We start from the raw sequence: 26,109 nt of genomic DNA on the forward strand, positions 1-26,109 counted from the left end.
GTAATTATTTTTCAGGAAAATGACTGAATAGCTTCCAGTACGTCGGGTATTACGAGCGGCATTACGGTGGATTCATTCGGAAATCTGCCTGATGACTGTTCAGTCTCTTGAGGATGTGTAATCCAGATTAAAAATAGTACAGGATATGTAAGACTAAAAACGGATGTGCTTAGTTAGAACTGCCTTTACAAAAGCTATGACGTATATTTTACGTGTCTAATATTTCAGGCACAAAGAAATATTTTATTTATTATGCTGGAGATTTTATAACTAAACGGTAGTTCAATAAATATTCCTTTAATACCGTCCTATCAACTACTATAAACACTTTTTGATTCAGTGATTGTTTTCATAACTGTATTTATTTATTGATTATTTATAAAAATTAAATCATTTGAACTTCTGATTTGAAACTGATTTGATTACATATGTTATAAATAAAATAACATATAATAAAAGAGAATCATCTGAAACATATTTAAGAAATATTTTATCGAATGCGTTAGAAAAGTTATGAGGCTAAAACTTACCTGGAAAAATAGGCAGAAGCAGACCCATTGGTAATACTTGTATATCTTCCTGTCACTCATATCTTCCTTCCCTTTCTCTCGGCTGTTCCCGATGCCGGGGTACGGCACCTCCACGCCGACCTTCTTGTGGAAGAAACTCTTCAAGGTGTACGTGGAATGGATCCAGCAATACGTGTTCAACACGTCCTCCGGAATATCTTTGGTGTGGATACAGTCTATAGGATTCCCCACGTATTGCCTCGTAGTCACGATCAAGCTGAACGCTATCAGCAAGATGACGGTGATGGAGTAGTGTAACCTGAACACTGGCGAGTCAATGTGTACATAGTTCACCTTTATAAGATTTTTTAAACCGCGAAAAACGTCTAACATCTTAAACGCTTGAGACGGATCTCACATACTCTTTGTCCCCTCTCCGTCACTAACATTATTTTGATCCGCTACTCTATTTATTGTTTCGAAGCACCAGAATTTTTATAATTAACTTTTTTTTAAATTCACTTACAGTTCGTTGTTGGTAAGGCACTTTTTGTAATGGCAGTGGTACGAGCGTTGGTCATTTTATCATAGACTCCGTTTGTGCTGGTGTATTTTTTTTGGTATTTTTATGAACTTTAGAAATGATACCATCGTGTCATATTTTCTACGTTTCATAATTTATTGTTTTTCGACGCGATCATTCGCCGCTCGTGTCCATGTTACGAGCAGCTATCTCGGCGTTCGGTGTATTGTCATCAGAGTTTTAAGTTAACCGGACCCGAATTACGGTTTGTAAATTTGGACGACCTAGAATATATTTTTGATCATTAAGTAGATTGATACACGAATGGTATCATAAAACGTCACCGATTCTCCGGAGCAGACGATGTTACAAACAGAACAGTCAGATAAAGAGTGCAATGTAAAACTGAAGGTCTGAAGACGGAAATTTACTAAAAATTATGAAGTTGTAACTTTTTGCGACTCTGTTTTTTCCTCATTTAAATAATATAAAAACTTTTTAATTAAACCTTTTTATTATTAATGACAATATTATAAATATTCTAAGCTTAATCGAATGTGAATTTCTTTAGACATTTTAATATTTTTTGCGATGATTTATATATGTACCCACAAATAGGGAAATTATAGTACAAATATAAATAAATATTATAATTGTTGGACAATTTTTAAATTGTTAACAGAAATGCCCATAGACATTTGCGCTGCAAGAATATTAACCATTACTTATATCTAAAGTGCCAGCAACCTTGGAGGCAAAGATGTTATGTCCCTTGTGCCACGGCATTACGAAGTATTGCTGTTTGGCGGTAGAATATCTAATGAGTTGGTGTTACTTACCCAGACGGGCTTGCACAAAGTCTTATGACCAAGTAAATTTATTAACTAAGGAATAATATCTCCATAAATCTATGATTTTTCATTGTATAGACAAACCTGTTATTTAAATATAATTCAAAATTAAGTAAAAATATTAACGCGTTTTAATTCGACTAGTTTACAGTAAAACCAACCTTATCGCGTTATACGTACTGTCTCTTAAAATTTCTAGTTAAAAATATTTTCAACGAGGCTCCCCAACATGATATTTCCGAGAGGGCTTATATTTCTGAATAGACCGGAGCCCTACCGACTTTATATGGGTATGAATTATGTTTAACGAGAAATGCAATTCCGTTGCCGGGGAAGTTACTTTATTGAATGTAAGTACTATGATTTTGTATTCATTAAAATACTTTCTGTTGACCTGTTGTTGCTTCATTACATATTAAATTATGTAGATATAATTCAGCTCTGAAATGTGGTTTGAATCTGTTTAATAATGTCATCCTGACTGATTTTGGAAACGGCGACCAATTTTAACGGATACTAGTGAACTACGCAGGACATAATATTGTAGGGCGACACGAGTGTGTCAAAACACTGATGCACTCTATATTCTCCCATTGTCATAATACAACCTGATGGCAAATCTGACACGACCGGAAAGAGTTTAGTTTTGAGGCACAATTCCAGACTCTGGTCTTTTACTTAGAATTTTACAATAGAAATCCCTATTACTTTTTAGCCTGACCTGGGGTTTATACTCGGGATCCCGAGATTTGCGGCCTGATACCTAGCCACTAGAAAAACGAAGTAGCAAAATCTGTGTATAATACCTTATTTGAAGATGAGTTGAAATTTAAGAGTTTTATACGTAAAGCTCGTATTTCAAATAATAAATTCAATTTTTGTGTAGAAAAATAAATATCACTCATTATAAGATAAGCTAGATGATAAAACGTGAAATTAGTAATTTTATTTTATGAATATCTATTTTATTTAATTCATGGAAAAAACTGATTGAGATTCTTTTCGGTCCTCCTCGTTAGAATCTACATTATGAACCGATGACTGACATTTAATAACCTCTTACAAAATGTTCAAAAGCGCCCGTTGAATTAAACGCGATATTTTTACTTTATCATCGCAAGAAATATATTTAAACAAAAATTAAAGTCAAATAAAAAAAAAATCATGACACAAAATCACATAAATATTTATTAAAAAAAAAATCTTTGATCGTGTCTCATTAAAACACTTTTATAACGAAACAGACGATTAACAACAGAGTGCATTTGCGTAAATAAAACGAAACAAGATGAAGTACTATCAATATGTCAGTTGGTAATTATAGGAATTTATAAGCGCGGGTCGAGTGTAAATGTTTCAGTTGACTTTCGTACACCATTTAAAGATCCGAAGGTGAAACGATAGAGCGGCGTGACTTCGATGACATGATTCTAATGGCATGTTCTAATTCAGGATCCTCACTCTGAGAGGAGACATCTGATACGCTTTTTTTAACATTTTAATAAATTATGTACTAGTAATAAATTATTTTTAAAGAGATTAATCCTTTCACTGATTGAATGAAAGTTGACTGACGTGAGATTCTGTTTTTTTGTTTCGGTTTGAAGGGTGTCAAAAGAGTCTTGACATCTTAAATCTCTAGCTTGGTAATGCCATTGACGGACATGTTCTCTATGCCTTTAGTGTATCTTGAATTTGTATTTTCTATTATTATTTTTTCGTGCACCTGCTTGCACTTCTCTGAATGCTTGACCGTTTGTGTTTCTAATATGCATATAAACAAATATAATCCAACATAATTTCGATTGGATATTTTTCTTGTTTAATTAAACATTGTATAAACTGTTTAAATAGGTTATAATTTGTACGATGATTTTACTATATTCAACCACGTAAAACTAGTAAAGTAACAGCCTGGTAATATCCCGCAGCTGGGCAAGGAATTCCCCATTCGAGAGGAGGTTTTGGAGCATACTTCACCACGCTGCTCCAAGGCGGGTTGGTGGAGTTCAGAGCCTAGAGTATAAGCTCAGAATCATCGGTTAAGACTCACGTCTGATTCACTGGCCATCACGGCTCACAGTCACTCCCACGTGTTATGGTTCAATTGCCAAGTATCCGCTCGGTCGATTGAACGAAGATTTTTCTTTGAAATTCAATATTTTCTGAACGAGCGGTTTTCTGATTTACACTATTATGACAGTAGCAATTTATCAAAAAATTTACGTGAGTTTCTGTTCTTAGAACTATTTACGGGGATAATGCTTGAGTCACTTGCGCATGCGCCGCGCCGGCCGTCGCGTTTCTTTGATGTTTTATGTATGAAGATAAGTGTCAGAAGCGTTCGACATATTTTCCGTTGGTTTGTATTTATATGACATTTAGTATTTTTTTATTATTTTTAACACCATTAATTTAATCGAGGGAAATTATTTCAACGAAGGATGCGTATGTAAAAACTTATTTTTCAAGTTTATGTTTGAAGTGATATTTCATTTGGCGTGTTATTAAAAATTGATGAGTGTTTTTTTTTTTTTTTATGATGCGCGCGCACTGGTTTCCATAATATTAAGCGTCAAGATACACCTTACCTTATTTTACAATGTTTTATTACAAATTTACGTTGCGTTTGTTTATATGTGTGAGTGAGTATTACAGCAGTGTTGAAAAAACAAGGAATTAAATTTATCGTAATCATAATTATTATTTAAGAAAATTAATATTATTTTATTGTAACTCATTACTATCAAGAAATTAAAAGCTATTTTGAATTACGCCGTAGAACTTTCTCGCGGACGTATATAAGTACAAATCTATATGCACCTTTTTTTATTAAAGTTAATCTTAATGTTCAATTTTGTAATAAAAAAAAAACCTAATAAGAACAATTTTAAAGGTTGGATCAGTAATTTATGTCATTATACATCATGATTATAAAAAAGGTTTAGAAATTTATTGGCACTTAAACTATATAGTTTATAGTTCGTGTAGAACCGGTTTACACTAGCTCGTAGCGGAATTTTATCATAAATTCAAATTATTTGAAAAAATACAAAAGAAAAAATTGGTAAAGAAGGCATATTATTCGATACAAGATTATATAGATGATAAAAAAACGTGGAGTTAATGCTTGTTGACTTCCAGGCAGGATATATTACACACATATATAATTGTATTTAACTAACATGACTGTATTTTTAAATGTCGAGAAAAATAACTACTGAGTTTTTTGCCGGTTCTTCTCGGTAGAATCGACATTCCGAATCGGTGGTAGCTTCACTTAATATAGTTTGGTAAATGACGTTTCAAAAGTGCTTGTGAAAAGCTACTTGAATAAAGTATATTTTGATTTTGATTTTTGATGATTAAAATTGCCATATTGAAAAAAATATAGAATCGCTTTCAGATACATACATTTCTCAAAAGTTTTATATATGTTTTAATGCAATTTACGTTGTAATTTTAGTGCATATTTATTTTAAAGTATAAGTAATAAGATTGTCTTATCTATTCTAATATTGTTAATCTGAAGAGTTTGTTTGTTTGGTTGAACGCGCTAATCTCAGGAACCAATGGTCAGATTTGTAAAAATGTTTCAATGTTAGAAAGGCTATTTATCGAGAAAAACTAGAGACATTACACACACTTATATATCATTACGATACGAGCAATAAGGGCGCAGTGTCAATGAAAAATGTTGCAAAACCGGAGAATATTATCATTCCTTTAGTGAGCTTCCGTTACGTGCGCTGTGTAAACGGTTTAATCTTCGCAAAAATCATATTTTACAGAATATCATATATAGCCGAACTAAGTCGAGCAGCTTGTCATATAATATTAGGTATTGCCAAAAGTAATTTGGTTACTCAGTAGCTGACCGGTCGTAAAATTTTACAGTCACTGTTAAATTTAATCAAAATTTTATTTATTTTTTCATGTGCTTGATAAAACAATGGAGTATTTGAAAATCATATAGACAGTTAAGTCCTAAACTTAAAAACACGATTAAGGCAATTACGTACTCCGTTTATTTATCGTTATTAATACGTAATTCGTTTATTTAAGAAAGATCGTTACGATATAATATGAGTCGGTTCATAGTAGGCGGTAAGTCTTCGCTGGGACCGATATGCGTAACGGGTGTCGAATCTAATAATAATATATTTTATAAAAGCATCTTGTAATGGGAATTTTTGTTGGCAATTTATGATAACCGGGAATATATATCAAAGGACTTAGTTTATCCTTTTTTAATTAAAAAATGTTTATACTGTATGTTGCTTAGTCATAGACATTACTTTTTTATTTAAAAAGTTAATGTCACTTTTGAGCGGGAAATGAATAAAGAAATGTTTTTTCATAGTTGCCAATGTGGAATCTTAACATATTATATAGTTATTTCTATATAATCTACATTTTTATTTTATACTAGCTGTTACCCGTGGCCTTGCCTGCGTAGAATATGAATATATTTACAAATTAACTTAAAATGTTACGTTAATGTAATACCTCTTTGTATACCACATTGGTGTGTATTTCAGCCCTTAGGGTAGAATATCCAGAAACGCTTAAATGCGAATCAACTCATTTTTAATCGGTAGCACAAAAATAAAATTTCGACCTTCTAACTTCAAAATGACAGACTTCCAGACTAACCTGAATAATAATATCAAACTCTATTTCTCCCCTTAGGCGTAAAATATCCAGAAACGCTTAAATACGTATCTACTCATTTTTAATCAGTATCCCAAAAACAGTTTTTTGTTTTTAATTTAAAAAATGACGGACTTCCATAAAAACTTTCATCCCTTATATCACCCCGTAGGGGTAGAATATGCAGAAACACTTAAATAAGTATCTACTCCTTTTTAATCAGTATCCCAAAAATAAAGTTTCATGTTCCTAACTTAAAAAAATCCATACGAACGTTCAACCCCTATTTCACCCATTTAGGGGTAGAATATCCAAAATTCCCTCCCGAGTGGGTGTCATGATATGTTATGTAAAATGTGTGTTAGTAAAGTGTACAGCCTAAAATATAAGTTTTATGCTTCTAGTTCTAAAAAATCTAAACATGACAATACTTTCAACAACTTACAACCTTTCATTCCCCTTTTCAACCCTTTACAGAACTTTTTTCCAAATAAAAAGTAGCCTATGTCCTTTCTCAGGCTCTAGACTATTTGTGTACCAAATTTCATTTAAATCGGTCCAGTAGTTGTGGCGTGAAAGCGAGACAGACAGACAGAGTTACTTTCGCATTTATAATATTAGTATGGAAGTATGGATTGTTATTTCAATCGCTAGAGAGCTCCGATAATAACCGCGTCCGATCGCTGCTAAATTCTACAATGAGACAGTGCTACAGGGACAACCGCGGCCTCCGACGCGCCTATAGCACGCTCCCGCCACCCCGGCCTGCCGGTACCACCGCAAACGCTACGTTCCGCAATTTTTAAAACTGTAATCTCTTCGAAAATATTCATTTAAATCGTATAAAAATCCGTTGCATAGTTTTAAAGATTTAAGCATAGACAGGAAAAGACAGTCAGCGAGAAGCAATTTTGTTTTATACTATGTAGTGGTAACAAATAGGTACAACGTACTCAGTTTTCACTCATTAGGAAATACAAACCGCTATGTCCCTGCGTTTTAAAACTGTAATGTCTTCGAAACTATTCATTTAAATTACATGCTGCAAAGGGCCATATTGATCTATATTTAATGTACAATTTATTTAAGGTACCTAATTGGATAAGGATTAATGCTATATTGCTTAAAATCGCTTCGAAAATAAGCCATTATTTCTCGTAAAAAGTAAACGATAAAAAATGTTTATTGTGGGTTATCTTTAAGAGATAGACATATACCATCGCAGACTTTTTTATAGACATTTTTGAGGTGTACAATTCTGTAGCACATTATTTTGATCTATCTAGTAGGGTTCAGCCAGCGTTTACAATGTAAGGGCAAAAAAATTATAAATTTACGACATCACATTAGAAACTTTTAAAATGATCAGTGTTACTTAACTATATTGTCTATGTATTATATACAAAAACCTTCCTCTCGAATCACTCTATCTATTAAAAAAAACGCATCAAAATCCGTTGCGAAGTTTTAAAGATTTAAGCGTACAAAGGGACATAGGGACAGAGAAAGTGACTTTGTTTTATACTATGTAAAGAAGATGCAAAATTTGTTAATTAAACAGAAATATGTATAATTTAGTCACAAGTTATTAACAACGCTATAAATTAAACACAATGTTTATTTATAAAAGCTATTAAAAGTAGCACGGAATGAGAAAATCACCAGCTAATTATTTCACCAAAGGAAATTGCACAATTTATGTTAAACCATAATACATAATAATCTTTCTTTGGGGTAAAAAGGAATTTGAACTTTAATGTACTACATTTGGGTCTTAATTAGAGTGCATTTTATCTTTTGAGGGTAATCACCTCATGATCTGGAATACTCATTGTACAATGTATCGTTCGTAATCTTATTTTTGTTTTATTTTAAACCTTAGCCCTCAACAAATAGAGTTTAGAAAGGAAACGATGTTTTTTTAAAAATATTGTTTTAACTCATTTCAATCTTTTAAATGGTTTTTATTTTGATTTTTAATTAGCAGACATACTAGGCCCACATGGGGCCATCTGATGGTAAGTGGTCTCCACTGACCCTACATTGGCGTTCTGAGAAATACAATACAAAGTGTTACTGTATAGTCCACTATCGATAGACTATCGATAGTATTACTTTTAACATAAACTATCGATACTCCAAAACTATCGATACTATCGATATCCTGAATAGTTTTGGAGGTCAACTATCGATAGTTCTGCAACGCTGTTCCAGATTCAACACTGCCTCATGTCACTGCCAGAAACGTCAGCCAAGTCGTGCGATCCGGCTCACTTAAACGTTGAACTGTCATTTCGATTATGTTTTTTTCACTAATTGTACCAAATGTATCGTAAACGAAATTAACCGTCCTAATTACACCCACTTGGCGAAAAGTGACGAATTTAGTGAATGAATAATACGATCTAATTAAAGAGCGTTCAGCTTGCCAACTTGGCGGACGGGTGACAACAGAAAAATTATTTAATAGTTGATATTTATTAAAAGAAACGCTCCTACCATTGTTTTCGTCAACCTTGGCCCAGAATTTCGGGTTAATTGTATTTTAAAGTATCTCCATCGTGATTCCGAACGATACTATATTATAAATTTGATAACTTTTACAGTACATATATTGTTTTTTTTTTTTTTTTTAAATGACTTTTAGTGTTTTTAAGTTTCTTGTACGAACCAAACGCCAGCTACGGACGGTATGTAAATTCAATATTTTTTTACTCATCAAAGAAATTTCTAACAGTAAACTCAAGAAATAAAAAATCTTATCAGTAGATTAAAAAAAAAAGTATTATTATTTTTAAAAATAAAAAGGTTGACTGGCTTTTGCCGGTTTAAAAAAATGTGGCCGGCACTGTGGCTTATGTCACATAATTATATTACTAATTAATTATATAAACATATAATATATTTATAACAGTTTATATTAAGGCAGTATATTCGAAGAAATATCATGTAGTTTATAGAGTAATTATTCTGTCCTCTTTGTTACAGGTCTATACTTGTATGCCTGCGTTCTCTATGAACGCGTAGCTTTGTAAATTACACGGACTATTAATATTAGCCTTTTATTTAAATGGTTATTTTATAAAGAGTTCATGAATTTATAATATATATTTGTAATAGAACTTTTGAACTCTGATTTAAATTTGCAAAGTCAATAAACATATGTTAAACGTTGAAATAAATTAATAGTTGAATTAAAACATTTAAAAAAAGTTTCTATATGCTCTTGGCTGTCAAGAAGTTCCTTTGTCTGGAGCTATTTCTTTGTGTAGGATCAGGTTATGCTTACCATGAAAATGTATTGACATCGGAGCTGAACCAACATGTAAAATTACAAATCCGTGGTTTAAGAAAGGCTTCTAATTCAGCTTGTATGATTCAACCAAAATAAATTAACAAGCAATCATTGCAATTAAAATAAAAGCTTTAAAAATATATTAATTATATATTCTGCCTTGCCCTCGCCACTAACATATACATTTTACATAGTATATGTGGAATGTATGTATTATGTCGGTAGAATAGCCCTTGCTATTTTTGCGCACAGATAATGTTAGCATTAAAGGTACTTGATGGAACATTTCAAAATATTAAATGTTTCAAATTCAATGTTTCAATTACTCAGCGAAGGTCGACACAAAACAGTTGCCAAGCAATTATAGATTATAATTTGATGGTGATATTATTTCAAAAGCTGTTTAGATATGTTTTTTATTTATATTTTAATATAAGAGGAAACATTAGGTGGTACCGCCCGTAGACATTGGCGCTTTAAGAATTATTAACCATTCCTTTAAACGCCAATCTGCACCAACATTTGGAGCCAAGACGTTAAGTATCATATGCCTGTGGCTCATTCATCTCTTAAGCCTAAACACAACAATACTGATTATTGCTGTGTTGCGATATAATATCTGATGAGTGGGTGGAACCTACCAAGATATTGAAAAATATTGGAGTAACGTATATAAGAAGGTTCGAAAATCACAGCTGGACAGTTCTTATTATATTGAAAGAAAATTGGGAGCTGAATGCACCACGGTACTCTAATGCGAGTCGTTGACCACATATGTACCTCATTTTCATCACCATGATTTCTATACCGCCAAGCGCGAGTTGAATTATTAAAACGAAATTATTCAAATAAAGCCATCGCAGCTCATCAATTGCGTCTAAAATAAATACTTACATTTTTAAAATAGTGAACACTAATGTTCTTCTAATATACGGTCGCCTCTGTAAATCAAATGCTGCTGCGTTACGTTGCTGATGTTGATGTTAAAAAAATAGTTTTAAATTGTTAATGTTTTAAATGAAATTTCATTTCTTTTTATTTCGTTAAATTATCTTTCGGCATATATGTTTATCTAAAAAAAATATAGTTTTCTCCCGGGGCTTTGGCCGCGCGATAAGGAAGTAGGTTTGAGGTATAAGAATAGGGCCATGTCTTTCATTGGGGCTCAAGCTTGTTTGATACAAAATTTCAATAAATTCGGTTCAGTGGTTTAGCTGGAACAGCGTAACAAACAAACAGACAGAAATACTTTCGCATTTATAATAAAAATACAGATTATTCTTAATTTAAAAAAAATAATTATAATAAAACATTTCCAAAATTGTAAAGTTGTTTAAAATGTTAAGCTGAAACAGTGCGTTTTAGTATGGAGTCGCAATATTAATACGATGTTCAGACAACCGAAAATCTATACGACAGTATAAATCTTTAGTTTTACAATTATTCCGGGTTTATTTGTGCGAATTCCTAAGATTTTATGTACTTTATTGTATGAATAAATTGCATATTCAATGAGAAAATCGCTTATTTTGCTTTTATAAGCACTATCATGCTGTCCAGTTTGTTATATTAGATGTCAAATACGAATCTATATTTATATTGTAAAGCTGGACTAGTCTGGTGGCCAGTTTATGCGGTCGTAGATCCTATGCTTTGGATTTAATTTGTGGTACGGCTTTGTCCAAGCGCGTCTGTAGGTACCTGTTTATTACATATTCTATTCATTATGATCCTGTTTGAAGGCGACATAACATATTGGTTCCAACGATTGGCGTATTGGCGATGCAAGGACGGGTTAATATTTCTTACGGTCCCAATGATGGTGGCGAACACTTACCAACGGGTAGCCGTGTCTCGTTCATACGATAGATGCCGATGTTTTGCTTGTCGGCTACTTCATTCCCATTATAATATAACACGAGATATACGTATAAACGGGATTGCGAGTAATACCATAGGCGGTAATTCGTAAACACTGTACTGCAACGATCTGCTCCGACCGACGAGAGACGTGCAACATTACGATTTCGTTCAAACAAACTACAATTTGCTTTGAAAACTTTTGTTTAATTGGATGTTTGATCCCGTACTTTTATGACTGATTCGAAATTCGAATAAATCTTCTTTATATTTTTTTGATAATTCGAATAGAATACGTTATTACGTTTGAATTTTAGTAGTTCCTTTGTTCTTTGAACGGTTTGAAAATCGTTTTCGGGAAGTATCTTTTCGATTATTATATTTCTTTGAGGTAGCGTCGTTAAAGTGTATATGATATTTTTGTTTCTTTACCAGTGGAAATCATTGTTATTTATGGTTAGCTTCTCTTAGAAGACAAGGTTATGTGGTTTTTTAACTATTGTTTTTTTTTTTTTGTGATAGCATCCGTATACATCCTAGCCATTTTTTATATGATCGCTGCTAAGAAAAGGTGACTGGAAAAGATTGCTGTTTGCAATAAGATTTTGTACTGAGCTTACTTGATTTACTTGATTTTGTCAAAGATTGGATATCCAGTGTAATTTAAATATTTAAAATATTTAATTATATATTAAATTTTCGACTGACAATTGACTTAACGCAAGATTATTAAGGTTTTCAATTTTAAGAGGTTTGGGAAAGGAATTTTCTTGATGTTCATATGTTTTGTATACAAGTATTTTGTTTCGCAAGACGATCAAATCCAATCAAATCAAAATCCTTTATCTAAAATATACGCATTACACATATTGATTGTCAAATTTAAAACTGCCTCGATTGCGAATTCAATGTACTTTTTTATGTTATGGTTGGTATTGAAGCAGAACATACATTACTAAATACATATACATATACAATACAATGAAATATATCGCACGAGTAACAAAATGCTTTGGTAACTTTACGTTGATATAATTCTGTACAAATATTCTGATTTAAAAGTGCTTGTAAAAGCCCACTTGAATAAAGTATACTTTGATTTTGATTTTCACATTTAAATTAACTTTGTTTTTGTAGTTTTGATTTACTGTTATGTTTTTAGTACAGGTAGGTACGGGTTAATAGGCCACCTAATGGTAGGTCATAGATGTCATAGACGTCATCTCATCATCTATCCGTCATCAGCGCTGTAAGAAATTTTAAACATTCCTTACATCGCCAATGCGCTGCCAATCTCGAGTGCTAAAGTGTTGCATCCCTTGTTTCTCAGCAATACGAATACTACTTACCACAACAATACGAAGTTACACACACAGCAGTGTTTCGCCGTAGAACATCTGATCAGTCCTACCACCGAGTAAACTTTAAAGTTACTACAAAAATCACAGATACGTTATATATTTTTCAAATTGAATAAATTAACATTCTATAACATTAAAAGTGTTAATTTAAAGCATTAATTTAATTATATTATATACAGTATTTTTAATCCATTTAATATATTGCAATAACTTGGTTATTAAAATATCTACGGTTTTAGAAACTTTTCATCCAAACGTGCTGTGTTAAAATTATCTAATGATTCATACACTACACGAATATCCTAAATAGTTCGACTTCCTCGATGACTACCATCCTTATGTTTATATTTAGGATCTGTTCCAATGGTACAAAAAACGCAAATAGTGTACATTCTGCGAAGTATCTTATATCATGGTTTTATTTCTTGAACGCAAATTCTTGCAAAATGTATTCATAGAATCTTTTAATGTGCGTATATAATTGTCTGATTTAGAACGACTGCAAAACGTTTAATATAAATATATATTTATACGTCAAAGATGCATCGGTTGTTTTATCTGACACTTAAAAGAATGACATTGTTGTCTATAGTTCGTTTGGGTGAAGAAGATCGATCGCTTGCGAATTATATATATATATATACCAAATTATTAAAAAAATAAAAAGGGAATAAACGATTTTTAAAGAGTAAAAATATTATTTGAGTCTATCTGTCAATAACCAAAATATAATCAAGAAAATATATAATATTACAAAATTGAAAAGTATGTTTCTTTGATCAGTTTCTTGAACGCGCTAGTCTCAGGGTCCATGAATCCGATTTGAAAAATTATTTTAACTTTAGATAGCCTATATAAATGTAAATGGTTTAATAGACAATAATACGTATAATATAACGATACAATAAATGGGAAGGGAGCGGCAATGCTTAAACGTGAGTGTACGATGCAGCTAGTTTTTATTTATACATTCGTCAAATTTATAAGCACATTGCGATTTTGATTATGAACTAGTATTAACTGTACATATATATAATTTGCATTGCACGATGGAAAAGGGAACCGACAGCTTAGGTGAGACGCAAAATTTGAAAAGAGTCATGTATTTTGAAACAGACTGTCTGGCTTATATTTTGAATCAGATGGATTTTGGATAGAGTAACTACGATAGGATTTTTACACAGGCTATTCTGTACTCACTTCGTATCTCATTCAATATTCTTGAACACCGACTTACGATGGTACGCTGTTTTAATTCCTGTATCTCTTAATTATTATATTTATAATAAATTCAATTTTACATAAATCACTTTCTCATATTTCACGATCGCGTTCTGCGTTGACGTTTAAGTTCGTTCTTACAGAATAGATCTACCGTTCTTTATTATATTAACGGCGCACATCTAACGTGCAATTTTATTATTGGGATATAGCTCAATCGTATGTTGTCTGTGTATTCATTCTATAAACAATATTAAGTTAACTGTATAAAGTTCTATGAACTATGAAATTAATGTCATAATATATAATAAAAACATGAAATAAAATCTCTTTTAAGAACGCTGTTTGTTGATCATCTCTGACGCAATTTCGTCATCTCATATCTAAATATTTTTCTGTACATCTGTACACCGTTTTATTATAAACATCGACTTCACACGACTCTGGAGTCGCAGATCACACTGTCAGATGCCAGCGTCGAGAACAAGAGGCTTAGTGTACTAAGTCTCAGAGACGGGTACTCTTAACTATTTCGATTCTTGTGCACGATGCATTCATATTATTTGAATATATTATGCTCTATTTTGTTAACCTATTTCGCATATCATTTTATTTATTTTAAACGCTCAGTAATTACGAACAATTTCGGGCGTTTTCTAGTTAGTTTACTGGGTTTAGTTGTATGTCACAACTTTTAAACATAACGATTTAAAGGTACGTTTATGATCTTAAAGATATATTTATTTTTATTTTTAAAATAGTTCAATGCGTTTTTCTATTCAAAAAATTTTCATCGTAACTATTGTTCAAAAATATATACCGCGTCGGTAAATTCAGAAGGGTTTTATTACGAGGTGATTTTTTGTTCTGTTATTTACATACTTTTTATATTATAGGATTAACCGTCGAATTTTCTTAGAAACCCTCCTGATCAACTATGATCGTAATGTTTAGCGATTCAATTCGAACTCACAGATAATGGAAAGTGAGTATTACCGATTTGATTACTTTAATGATTCCAAATAGACTCGTAATGGATAATTCACCTTTTCTTATATAGAAACGAAATTAGAATATACGCAATTACTAACGTAGTATGAACAAATTATAACAATTTGTAATATTACAATGTACATGGTATTTCCAACTAATAATTATTTATGTCTACTCCACGAGAATGACAATTTTTATAATGGAATAATGACCCAACTTAAGATTTTATTATCTGTAGAAAAAGGATAAGTACTACTTATCCCTTGGGCGGGCTTTTAAAAACAAAACAAAGATTGTAGAAAAATAAAATGGCGGTGTTTTTGTGATCACAAATATAAATATAATTCATAAATATAGAAATAACGTTTAAAATTTAAGTAATAAAAACTATAGAAATTAGTTTCTTACAATAGTAATGAAATTATGTTTTATTATTTTTTAATTTCTCGAATCTTTTCGAATAGAAGATGTCATTATTATTTTTTTCATAAAATTTCCTTTGAATTGGGACGCACGGAACACAGTTCTTACAGCCAGGAATAATTTTATCATCACCATAGTTTATATTAAAATGAATTATTACAAATAAAGTTTCATCTCTCGTCAAGACATGATGTATTATTTTATACCTATTGATCATTTTAAGATTGTGACGTTACGATCGATGACCAGATTATCAATGCGTGAAAATCGAACATTAGTTTTTTTTTTTAAATGTACATATGTAGGTGAACGGGCATATCGTCCACTTGACGGTAAATTTAATCACCATCGCCTTTAGATATTGGTGTAAGACGCACATCGTCAATGCTTCCAACCTTGGGAACTAAGATGTTATATTGTTTAAGAAGAGAGAAGCTGTAATATTATAAAAGAAGGGAAAATTATATCATATAAAAGGAAAAGCCATACGAACTAATTTTGACTAATTTCAGTCAAACAAACTAATATTAATATGGTGATTGGCCTTATCCCCAATTCAATGCTCCGCTATTGAAACGCAGATAATTATTATATTAGAGCTTAAGGAAAATTTAGGTTATTTAATTTGCAAAGGATTTTAATCTAGATTGCCATATTGTGAGCGAAGACAATCTCTGCATTTGAAGTTGTCTATGTTATTACGTATCCGTTTCTATTTCCAATTCTTTTCTTTTTCTATTCTTCATTCAGTCTTCATTATAAAGTTTTAATTTCATAAAAGAGTTAATATATGAATTAAGTTATGGTAAGTGGTCACCATCACCGCTTGACACTGTTACACTCCTTACACTCTGAATTTACCACTAACCACGAATACAAAATTTTATATCTTTTTACCTGTAATAACACTGGCTAACTAGAATAAGTCAAGATTGTTCGGTAGGTAAATTATACAATCAAACGTTGCCTTCAAAATTAAAAATAAATTGTAAACAGTGTATACTAACCTTTGTATAATTCTAGAAAAGTGCAAGAAACTATATCGTTCTAACTCCGGAAGTGAAGATAAGTATCAAATGACAGATCGTGTATCCGCTTAAGCGAGTACTTGTCTAGGTAGTCTAGGTAGTCTAGGTAGGAGACTAATAGTATTACACGTGTAAGAGAATCTTGACGTTTCACTGGCTTATAATAACACCTAAGACGTATTAAATGTATGTACAGACGGATATTACATAGTAACAATATGAAGGCAGGATCCAGACTAAATATATATAAATCATATTTTCTTTCAATAACACTAATAATTATTGCTCTGTTATTTCACTTTTTTTTTACGATGAAGAAAATATTGACAGAAGCATTATTTTCATTACGGCCTCGATGTACAACTAAAACTTAATTTTTTTTAATAAACAGTCAATGTAAATCATGCCAGCGGAATGGTGGCAAGAATGCTAGCAATACCCCGTTTAATTACAATTCCGATCCTCTGCCCAAATTATAATTTGATAGGATAAGATAAGATGTTAAGTTTATGTGTGAAATTATTACACTAGTCCACCCAATACCTTCAAACCCAAAAACAAGACAAATAATTAGCATTTGGAGGAGATTAGCGAATGAAGTTCAGTGGTTCAATCTCTGTTGTCACCAAGAACACTGATTACAAGTTACACTGGTACCACTTTTGAAAGATCAGAAATTTAAGAAGATCTTAATGTATAATTTGTATCCAAAATGTCCATAGCAAGGAGCATTTATTTTCCAATTCATTTTAAAATCGATATTCTTAGAGGACAAATATAATATATTAATTTTATACATTACTAGCTGTTACCCGCGGCCTTGCCCGCGTAGAATATGAATATATTTACAAATTAACTTAAAATCTTACGTTAATGTAATACCTCTTTGTATACCACATTGGTGTGTATTTCAGCCCTTAGGGTAGAATATCCAGAAACACTTAAATGCGAATCAACTCATTTTTAATCGGTAGCCCAAATATAAAATTTCGACCTTCTAACTTCAAAATGACAGACTTCCAGACTAACCTGAATACGAAATGTTAACACCTATTTTTCCCTTTAGGCCTAAAATATCAAGAAAGGCTTAAATATGTATCTACTCATTTTTAATCAGTAGCTCAAAGATAAAGTTTCATGCTTCTAACTTCAAAAATGATGGTCTTCCAAACTATCCTTTATACGAAATGTCAAACTCTATTTCTTCCCTTTGGCGTAAAATATCCAGAAACGCTTAAATACGTATCAAATAACTTTTAATCGGAAGCGCAAAAATAAAATTTCATGCGTCTAACTTCAAAATGAAGGACTTCCAGACTAACCTGTATACGAAATGTCAAACTCTATTTCTCCCCTTAGGTGTAAAATATCCAGAAACGCTTAAATACGTATCATCTCATTTTTAATCAGTGGCACAAAAATAAAGTTTCATGCTTCTAACTTAAAAAATGACTGTCTTCCAGACTATGCCATATACGAAATGTTAACTCAATTTCTCTCCTTAGGCGTAAAATATCCAAAAACGCTTAAATGCGAATCAACTCATTCTTAATCGGTAGCCCGAAAATAAAATTTCATGTTTCTAACTTAAAAAAATCCATACGAACGTTCAACCCCTATTTCACCCATTTAGGGGTAGAATATCCAAAATTCACTCCCGAGTGGGTCTCATGATATGTTATTTTATAAGTGTACAGCCTAAAATATAAGTTTTATGCTTCTAGTTCTAAAAATTCTAAACATGACAATACTTTCAACAACTTACAACCTTTCATCCCCCTTTTCAACCCTTTACAGCACTTTTTTCTAAATAAAAAGTAGCCTATGTCCTTTCTCAGGCTCTAGACTATTTGTGAACTAAATTTCATTTAAATCGGTCCAGTAGTTTTGGCGTGAAAGCGAGACAGACAGACAGACAGACAGAGTTACTTTCGCATTTATAATATTAGTATGGAAGTATGGATTGTTATTTCCCTCGCTAGAGAGCTCCGATAATAACCGCATCCGATCGCTGCTAAATTCAAAGTGCTACCAACTACAGGGAGAACCGCGGCCTCCGACGTACCTATAGCACGCTCCCGCCACCCCGGCCGGCCGGTACCAACGCAAACGCTACGTTCCGCAATTTTTTAATCTGTAATATCTTCGAAAATATTCATTTAAATCATATGCTGTTAAGGGTTATATAGATCAATATTAAATCAACAATGTATTAAGAGCGTAGTTTGTAAGCGTGGGAATTCATTTTAGAACACACACATAGGTACTTTTCAATAATACAGTTGCATTGTGCAGTGTATCGTACGCATCCCCGGAGATAATTAGTTGCTTGTTTTCGGTGCAACGAATAAATTAAATTTTCATTGCGCGTTCATAACGTAGGATTTATAAAAATACATTTAATTACGAGTAATGTATTAGCTATAAGGTTGTCACTCGCAAACGCAATTATAAATTATTTGTTAGCATAGGGTGCGGTCAGAGTGCATTAAGATGCCAAATATTCATTATGATTTTTATTGTTTCAACTGCTTTCGTCTAACTAAATAATAATAATTATTTTCTTGATATTTTAAGGTTGGTAGATATACCGAATTAAATTAAAGTAAAGACACATTAAATAATCACTTCTTAAATTTTATAAATATAAATAACGAAGTTAAATATAATTTTTTTCAATACTCTATTTTTAAGTAAAATATTCGAAAAAAATATTTTAAATCAACTTCTCGTCCATTTCGGTACAAATACTATTTTTCATAGTGAGCAATTCGGTTTTACAAGAGGTCGCTCGACAACTGATGCGAGAATAGCACTTCTTAAACATATTTACGATGCTTGACAAAAATCACAGAATGCTATTAGAGTATTCTGTGATTTGTCTAAAGCATTTGATTGTGTAGAACACGAGACGCTTCTTTATATGCTCAAATACTACGGTATTAAAGGTAAAGCTCTTGATCTCATTGCTTCATATTTAAGTCAAAGAGTCCAGCAAGTTTTCATTAATGGCATAAAGTTTTCTGGATCTACGTTATAAATGAGTGTTCCACAAGGATCAATTTTGGGTCCCTTTCTATTTCTAGTATATATAAATGATCTTCCTTTCTATGTTAAAGGTATTTGTGTTATAATGTTGTTTGCTGACGATACTTCACTGATTTCAAGGTAGACAGGAAAAAACTGACTATGACGATGTGAACGGTGCATTATCACAGATACACGATTGGTTTACAGTAAATAATTTAATTTTGAATACTCAAAAAACGAAATGTGTAGTTTTTACCCTACCAAATTTTAGAAAGCAAAATTATAATATATCTTTAAATGGTTGCCGTCTTGATGTAGCCAATATTACGGTTTTTTTTGGGAATAGCATTGGATTCCAAACTTCAGTGGAGTCCTCATTTATCGTCCCTGACAGGAAGACTCAGCTCCGCAGCATAAAAATTAACAATTGTGTCCCACGACACTCGCGCCCCACCCTTATGCTAACTTGTCTATGTGTGCGTAGACGTTTTGCGAAATTATAAGAGTCGGCTCGAAATAAAAATTGACGTGCTCTCACCTTGGGCTCTGGGGAGGGACTGAAAATTTATTGACAGCGATGTCGAATAATAAGTCAAAACCGTCAAATGATTTTCTCCATACTAAAATGTATGGACGACGAATGCCAAAAAGTAAGCAATATTTAAATAAAAATTACTATAATATTGTGAGATATAATAGAAATTGAACACGGTGAACTTATTATTTACACTTTCGTGTCCCCATTTAACCAAAAATACATGTATAAACTAGCCGCTAAATAGCTTAAAAAATGTTAATAGAAAAGGTCGATTTCAGTGTTTGGAGTGATGTTGACGATTAATTTACCAGGTTATTGATACAAATTTTATAAATATCGTCCGGTGAAACTTGAGATATATCTATTGAGATACTGAATGTATTTTTTCATCCATAATCAATGCTCCAGTTTTAAGATATTTTAAAAATAGTAAGCGCTATTTTGGCGTTCCGCAAGGACTGTCCTCTTAAAGGTATTTCATTGGATAAGGATTAATGCTGTATAGGTTAAAATCGCTTCGAAAATTAGCCAATATTTGTGGTAAAAAATAAATGACAAAAAAATGTTATTGTGGGTTATCACTAACAGATAGACACATACCATCGTGGACTTTTTTGTAGACATTTTTGAGGTGTACGATTCTGTAGTACATTGTTTTGATCTATCTCATAGTGTTCAGCCAGCGTTTACAATGTAAGCGCAAAAAATGTATAAATTTACGACATTACATTAGAATCTTTTAAAATTATCCGTGTTACTTAACTATATTTTCTATGTATTATATACAAAAACCTTCCTCTCGAATCAATCTATCTATTAAAAAAAACCGCATCAAAATCCGTTGCGTAGTTTTAAAGATTTAAGCATACAAAGGGACATAGGGACAGAGAAAGCGACTTTGTTTTATACTATGTAAAGACACAATGTTACATGCTTTAGTGCTTATTATATAATATGATCCTCAGTAAGCTCGTCTTATTTCCCGTGTCTTCGTGGAAGCCATAAAACTGCAGCTTACTTTCAATAACGCGTCTTTGACAGTGCACCTGACTCTTGGAGCTCAGGGTCTGGGGGATTATCGGAGATCTCATTATTATTCGGTTTAGCGAGTGAAGTACATTCGGATTAAAGGAGTAATTGGATCTCGCTTCGTTTATTTTCATCGATACGAAGATAAAGATTAAACTTTAATATAAATAGAATATAATCTTAATAATATTATAAATGAGAGTTTTGATGGATGTTTGTTAATCGCGTCAGAACGGCTGGATGGATCTGGATGAATTTAGTGTAGAGATTAATAGTCTGGAATACAACATACTTTTTATTCGGAAGAAATGTACGGTACCCGTGGTATAAATTCGGTTTTGGTTTTCATAGTTTTTTGCATTTTTGCCGGAGAAATGCATGATTCCTATAAGATAGGATACGAATTTGTTTGCTTGAAGTCGATAAAGTCTGGAAATACGGAACGAATTTCAAAAATCTTTCTTTTCATTCATCATCGAGTCCCAGTTCTAACTTCAGTAATATTAAGATTATAGCCTGAAATAATGGTATTTGTTGTTTCATAAATGAGCCAGTAGGAAAAAGAGCTACGAAGCTGCTTTATCCGGTTGCGCCAACTTCGATTCGATGCGATGAAAACGGACATAACTTCGAAACGTCAGAAGTGAGTGCCTTGCGATTTAAATATTTTGGTGATAGGACTTTGTGCATGCCCGTCTGACGAGTCGATGGTACCCACCCAGGGTAACATCCACTCGTCAAACAAACGCAACAATATTTTGTATGTTGTGTTTCGGTTTGAATTGCACAAGAGGTATCACATCTTATTTCCCATGATTGGTGACGCATTGACTTGGTCTCTGAAGATTACTCACAATCAGGTATATCCATAGGTCAGTCTTCCTACCTATTAAATAATTGAATTGAAATTGAACCTCAGCGACGCCAGAAATGGAGAAACAGATTTTAATTCCTAATCCTTATAAATTCCCGGTTTAACGTTGGAAAACAAATACAAATCGATATATTATTGTTTACGTTTGGTAACATATCCCAACTTGACCCAAAACTCGCATGTAAGATCAAAAGCAGTTACGGCATCGTATGAAAACACCAATAGAAGGACGCTTATCATTGCTGCTAAGATAACAAAAGCGATCTGACAGGTTATGATAGATTTGGCAGTGGCTCTCGTCAGATCGCGTGCCAAGATGCGCCGGCGCATCGGCCGGTGATCCGCGCTGATGCCTTCGAGGAAACAGACGAACATACGTATAGAGCATTTAAATTATATATATATATATATAAACAAAACTGAAAGAAGTTTTTTAGTTTGCTCAACTTACGTCCGCTCCGTTCATATTGTTTTGGAAATGATCATTAAAATGTTTTGACTACTCTTTGTAATTACATCTACTTTTAAGACTAAAATAAAAACTACTTCACGAGCATTTGCTATTTGAGAGTATTAACCATCTTAACTTTTCAGTTATTCTTACGTCTTTATACAGACGGAAAGAAAATATTTTGATTTTTATAATGATTAATTATTCGTCGTTAAAAATTATTTAATGTTATGTTGGTTACATGTTACTTACTCTGTATAAATATATGACATTGATATATTAATTGCAAAAGTAAATAAATTAACAGCCTGTTAATGTCATACACAACTGGTTATAGAATAGCACTGTTGTAGAGTTATTGTGAACAAATTCGAAAGTCACCGCAGAACACGATCGTGAAATATCAGAAAGATATATGATTCTTTACATATAATAAATAACATTTTAAGGATACTCGCGTCATACACCATAAGTCGGTTTTCAACATTTCAGTGAGATACAAAGTGGGTCTAAGCAGAAAGTCTCTGCTGACTGCTTAAGTTTGGGAAGAGCCCAGAGTGACATTTCTCTTCTGACTACGTTGACATATTAAGCTTTATCTAAAAAAATATACTGATTACATATTTACAAGCTTCCTATAATATTACAATTTTCAAAGTTATAATTTAATCGGATTTGTGGAAAAATATTATATTTGTCACCTCAGAACTCCTTATCTATAAATTTATGGAATAGGTGACATACGAGCAGGAGGATCATATGATGGAAAGTGACCACTATCGCCCATGGAGGTCTGCAGATGCGTTACCGATCTTCAAGGAATGAATAGGCTGAATATACATACCGATTTGGAAAATTATTTATTTGTTTGGTAGTCTATACTTCCCGGAAGTATAGACTCATTTCCATTTAAATTTGAAGAAAAAATATCACAACTAAGTATATAAAATATCGGATGACTTTTTTTATTGGCTCGAATTTTATTCACAATTTATCCAAAGTCAAATGGTCACTTTAATTATAAGTGGTGACCATCTGCCCATAGTCAGTGGCGCCGTTGAAGAAAAACCATAATTACATCGCCAACGCCCCAACCCTGAGAACTACGATGTTATCACCCTTGTGCCTGTAGTTACACTGACTCACCCTTTAAACCGGAATACAGCTATACTAAGAATTGCTATTTGGCAGGAAAAATATCTGATATGTGAGTGGTATCTTCCAAGACGGGCCTGCACAAAGCCCTGCCACAAAGTAAATTTCATTATTCCTAAGAACAATCTCGTACAGAGGACAATTCAATCTGTAAAAATCTGTATTTACTCGTTATTTATGAGGTTAAAAGTGTCATAGTAGATGGCGTAAGATCACATTCGAGTCAATGGACGATCGAGTGCCAAGACGTTTTCTTGAGATGAATTGCTGTTACTAATTACTGTCTCTACATTGTACCTTCTGTTTTTTTTCTACGTAATCTTTTTCAATTGTTTTTTTATATACATTTTACCTACTACATATGGATGATATTAGAAGACTATCTCTACATCATTACTGTTCTCCTGGTACTATTTCTCGATTTTTTAAATATTCTCATATATGATATGAATGTCTTCCTTCACTCACAACGCGTTTAATTTTTTTTTTTAATTAGTCTATACATCTAACTTGTGTTTTTTGTCGTCTTACTTTCTAACTTTCTAACTTTTATGGTAATCGTCTCATGGAGATTGATGATGATCGCGCCTGATTTCGGTCACAGGGGCCATACTCAAGGGAGACCAGGGAAGAAGGCATATTATAGTGTACACCATAGATGCACTCTCAATTCCCTTATCTTATAATCTGATGGGCCAGTAAGTCGACCGGAAGGAGATCACGCTCGCTCACTAAGATATATTGTAAGGACGAGCGTCACTCACGCCAATGCCCGCTCATAATGATACGCGGAGAAGCTCGCCTTCGTGTGTAAAATCTTATACTCGTTTGGTTAAAGAATATTTTATTGAATAGAGTAACCATAATTATGGTTCATGATAAACCACAATGATAATTTCAAGCTTTGTACGTGTTTTTTGAATACTTAGAGCGTTGATATGACTTTGTGCAGCCACGTCTTTCAGGCTACAACTCACTCAATAAATATACACACCAAACATCAGTATACTGTATTCCGATTGAATGGTGAGCCAGTTCAATTACAGACACAGCGGACAAAACATCTTATTTTATGGCGTTTTGAGAAATCTTATTACAGATATCCATGGCATTGTAACCACTTCCCATGAAGTAATCTATTCCGCTAAATGCCATATATATAAAATATATAAAAATAAAGTATATAAAATATCATATAACATAACATTTGCGCTTATAACAGGCAAACCGAAATGAATACAAAATTAACACAAATTATTTGAATGTACGGTCTTTGAAAGAAAATTAATATTGTACGATGCGGCTCATTGTGGTCTGAGAAAGTTGAACAATAGCCTAATAATGTTATAGAAGTGTATTTTATTATTTGATAGAAGGTGACAGTTAAAAGTTCAATGATATTTTTAAAAATAGACTTTTGGGTATATTTATCATTTGTGTTTTAATGTGTTGACGAAGCCACTAGATACGAGTAGCGTAAGACCAGATTTTGTGGAGATTTTTTGGGGAAGGCCTTTGTCCTTTTGGGAACTATAATAGTTTTTATTTATATAAATTCATAAAACTTAGGAAACATAAAACAAAACCTCATCAAACATACATTGATTGATTCTCCATACAAAGTTCCAGCCAGTTCCAAAGTTCCGGCCAGCATTCTCCATACAAACTTAAGAGATCATATTCGTGATAAAACTAACCTGTCTCCTTCCCTAAGACTCGAACTATTTCCATACCAATTTTCATCTAAATTGAATCAACGATGTAAATGAGAAACAGGTAACAGACAGAGTTACTTTCGCATTTATAATATTAGTACGGACAAACAAAAATTTAAACGGAATAAAATAAAATATCCATACGATTTTGGATTTGTAGAAAAACGTTTTATTTCCGCTGAGTTGCCACGTCAAAAAAAAATAAAATAACACATCAATTTCCAATCCACCACAATTACAAATAACTTAACCAAGTCTAGAGTTTTTTTTACCGTACATATTGCATCTCTGTTGCAATATTAATAATATTAATCTATATAATAATAATAATATTAATGAATTTGACACATTTATTCTACATACACCATACCACTCTATTAAAATTATTTAATTCAAGTGAATTTAGACCTATCTAAAAAAAATAAACGTCAAAATACAATTAATACCCAAAACAAAATTAATCTTGTTATATTTTTCGAGATAATTTAATTAGTAATGTTAATCAAATATTAAATAAAATAGAAAAATGTTTTGCTATCCGTACTTCCCGCTATTTATAAATCTTTTCTTTATTGGCACGCGTTTTAGGATCTGTACAAG

General features: G+C 32.3%; 1 protein-coding gene across 4 annotated transcripts in view; it reads right to left on the reverse strand.

Moving 5' to 3' along the window:
- The window catches only part of Shakb (shaking B), a 131,034-nt gene that overhangs the window by 21,309 nt on the left and 83,616 nt on the right, over nt 1-26,109 (reverse strand). For 2 of the 4 annotated variants that reach the window (XM_026645297.2, XM_026645298.2), the window contains exon 2: nt 531-1,316. The exons of the other annotated variants lie outside the window; for them this stretch is intronic. In XM_026645297.2, the coding sequence (XP_026501082.1) occupies nt 531-902 (372 nt within the window). In that variant the 5' untranslated portion in view covers nt 903-1,316. The remainder of the gene's footprint in view (nt 1-530; nt 1,317-26,109) is intronic. 4 annotated transcript variants of the gene reach the window in all.

Source organism: Vanessa tameamea, chromosome 5 (assembly GCF_037043105.1).
Source record: "Vanessa tameamea isolate UH-Manoa-2023 chromosome 5, ilVanTame1 primary haplotype, whole genome shotgun sequence".
Taxonomy (NCBI): domain Eukaryota; kingdom Metazoa; phylum Arthropoda; class Insecta; order Lepidoptera; family Nymphalidae; genus Vanessa; species Vanessa tameamea.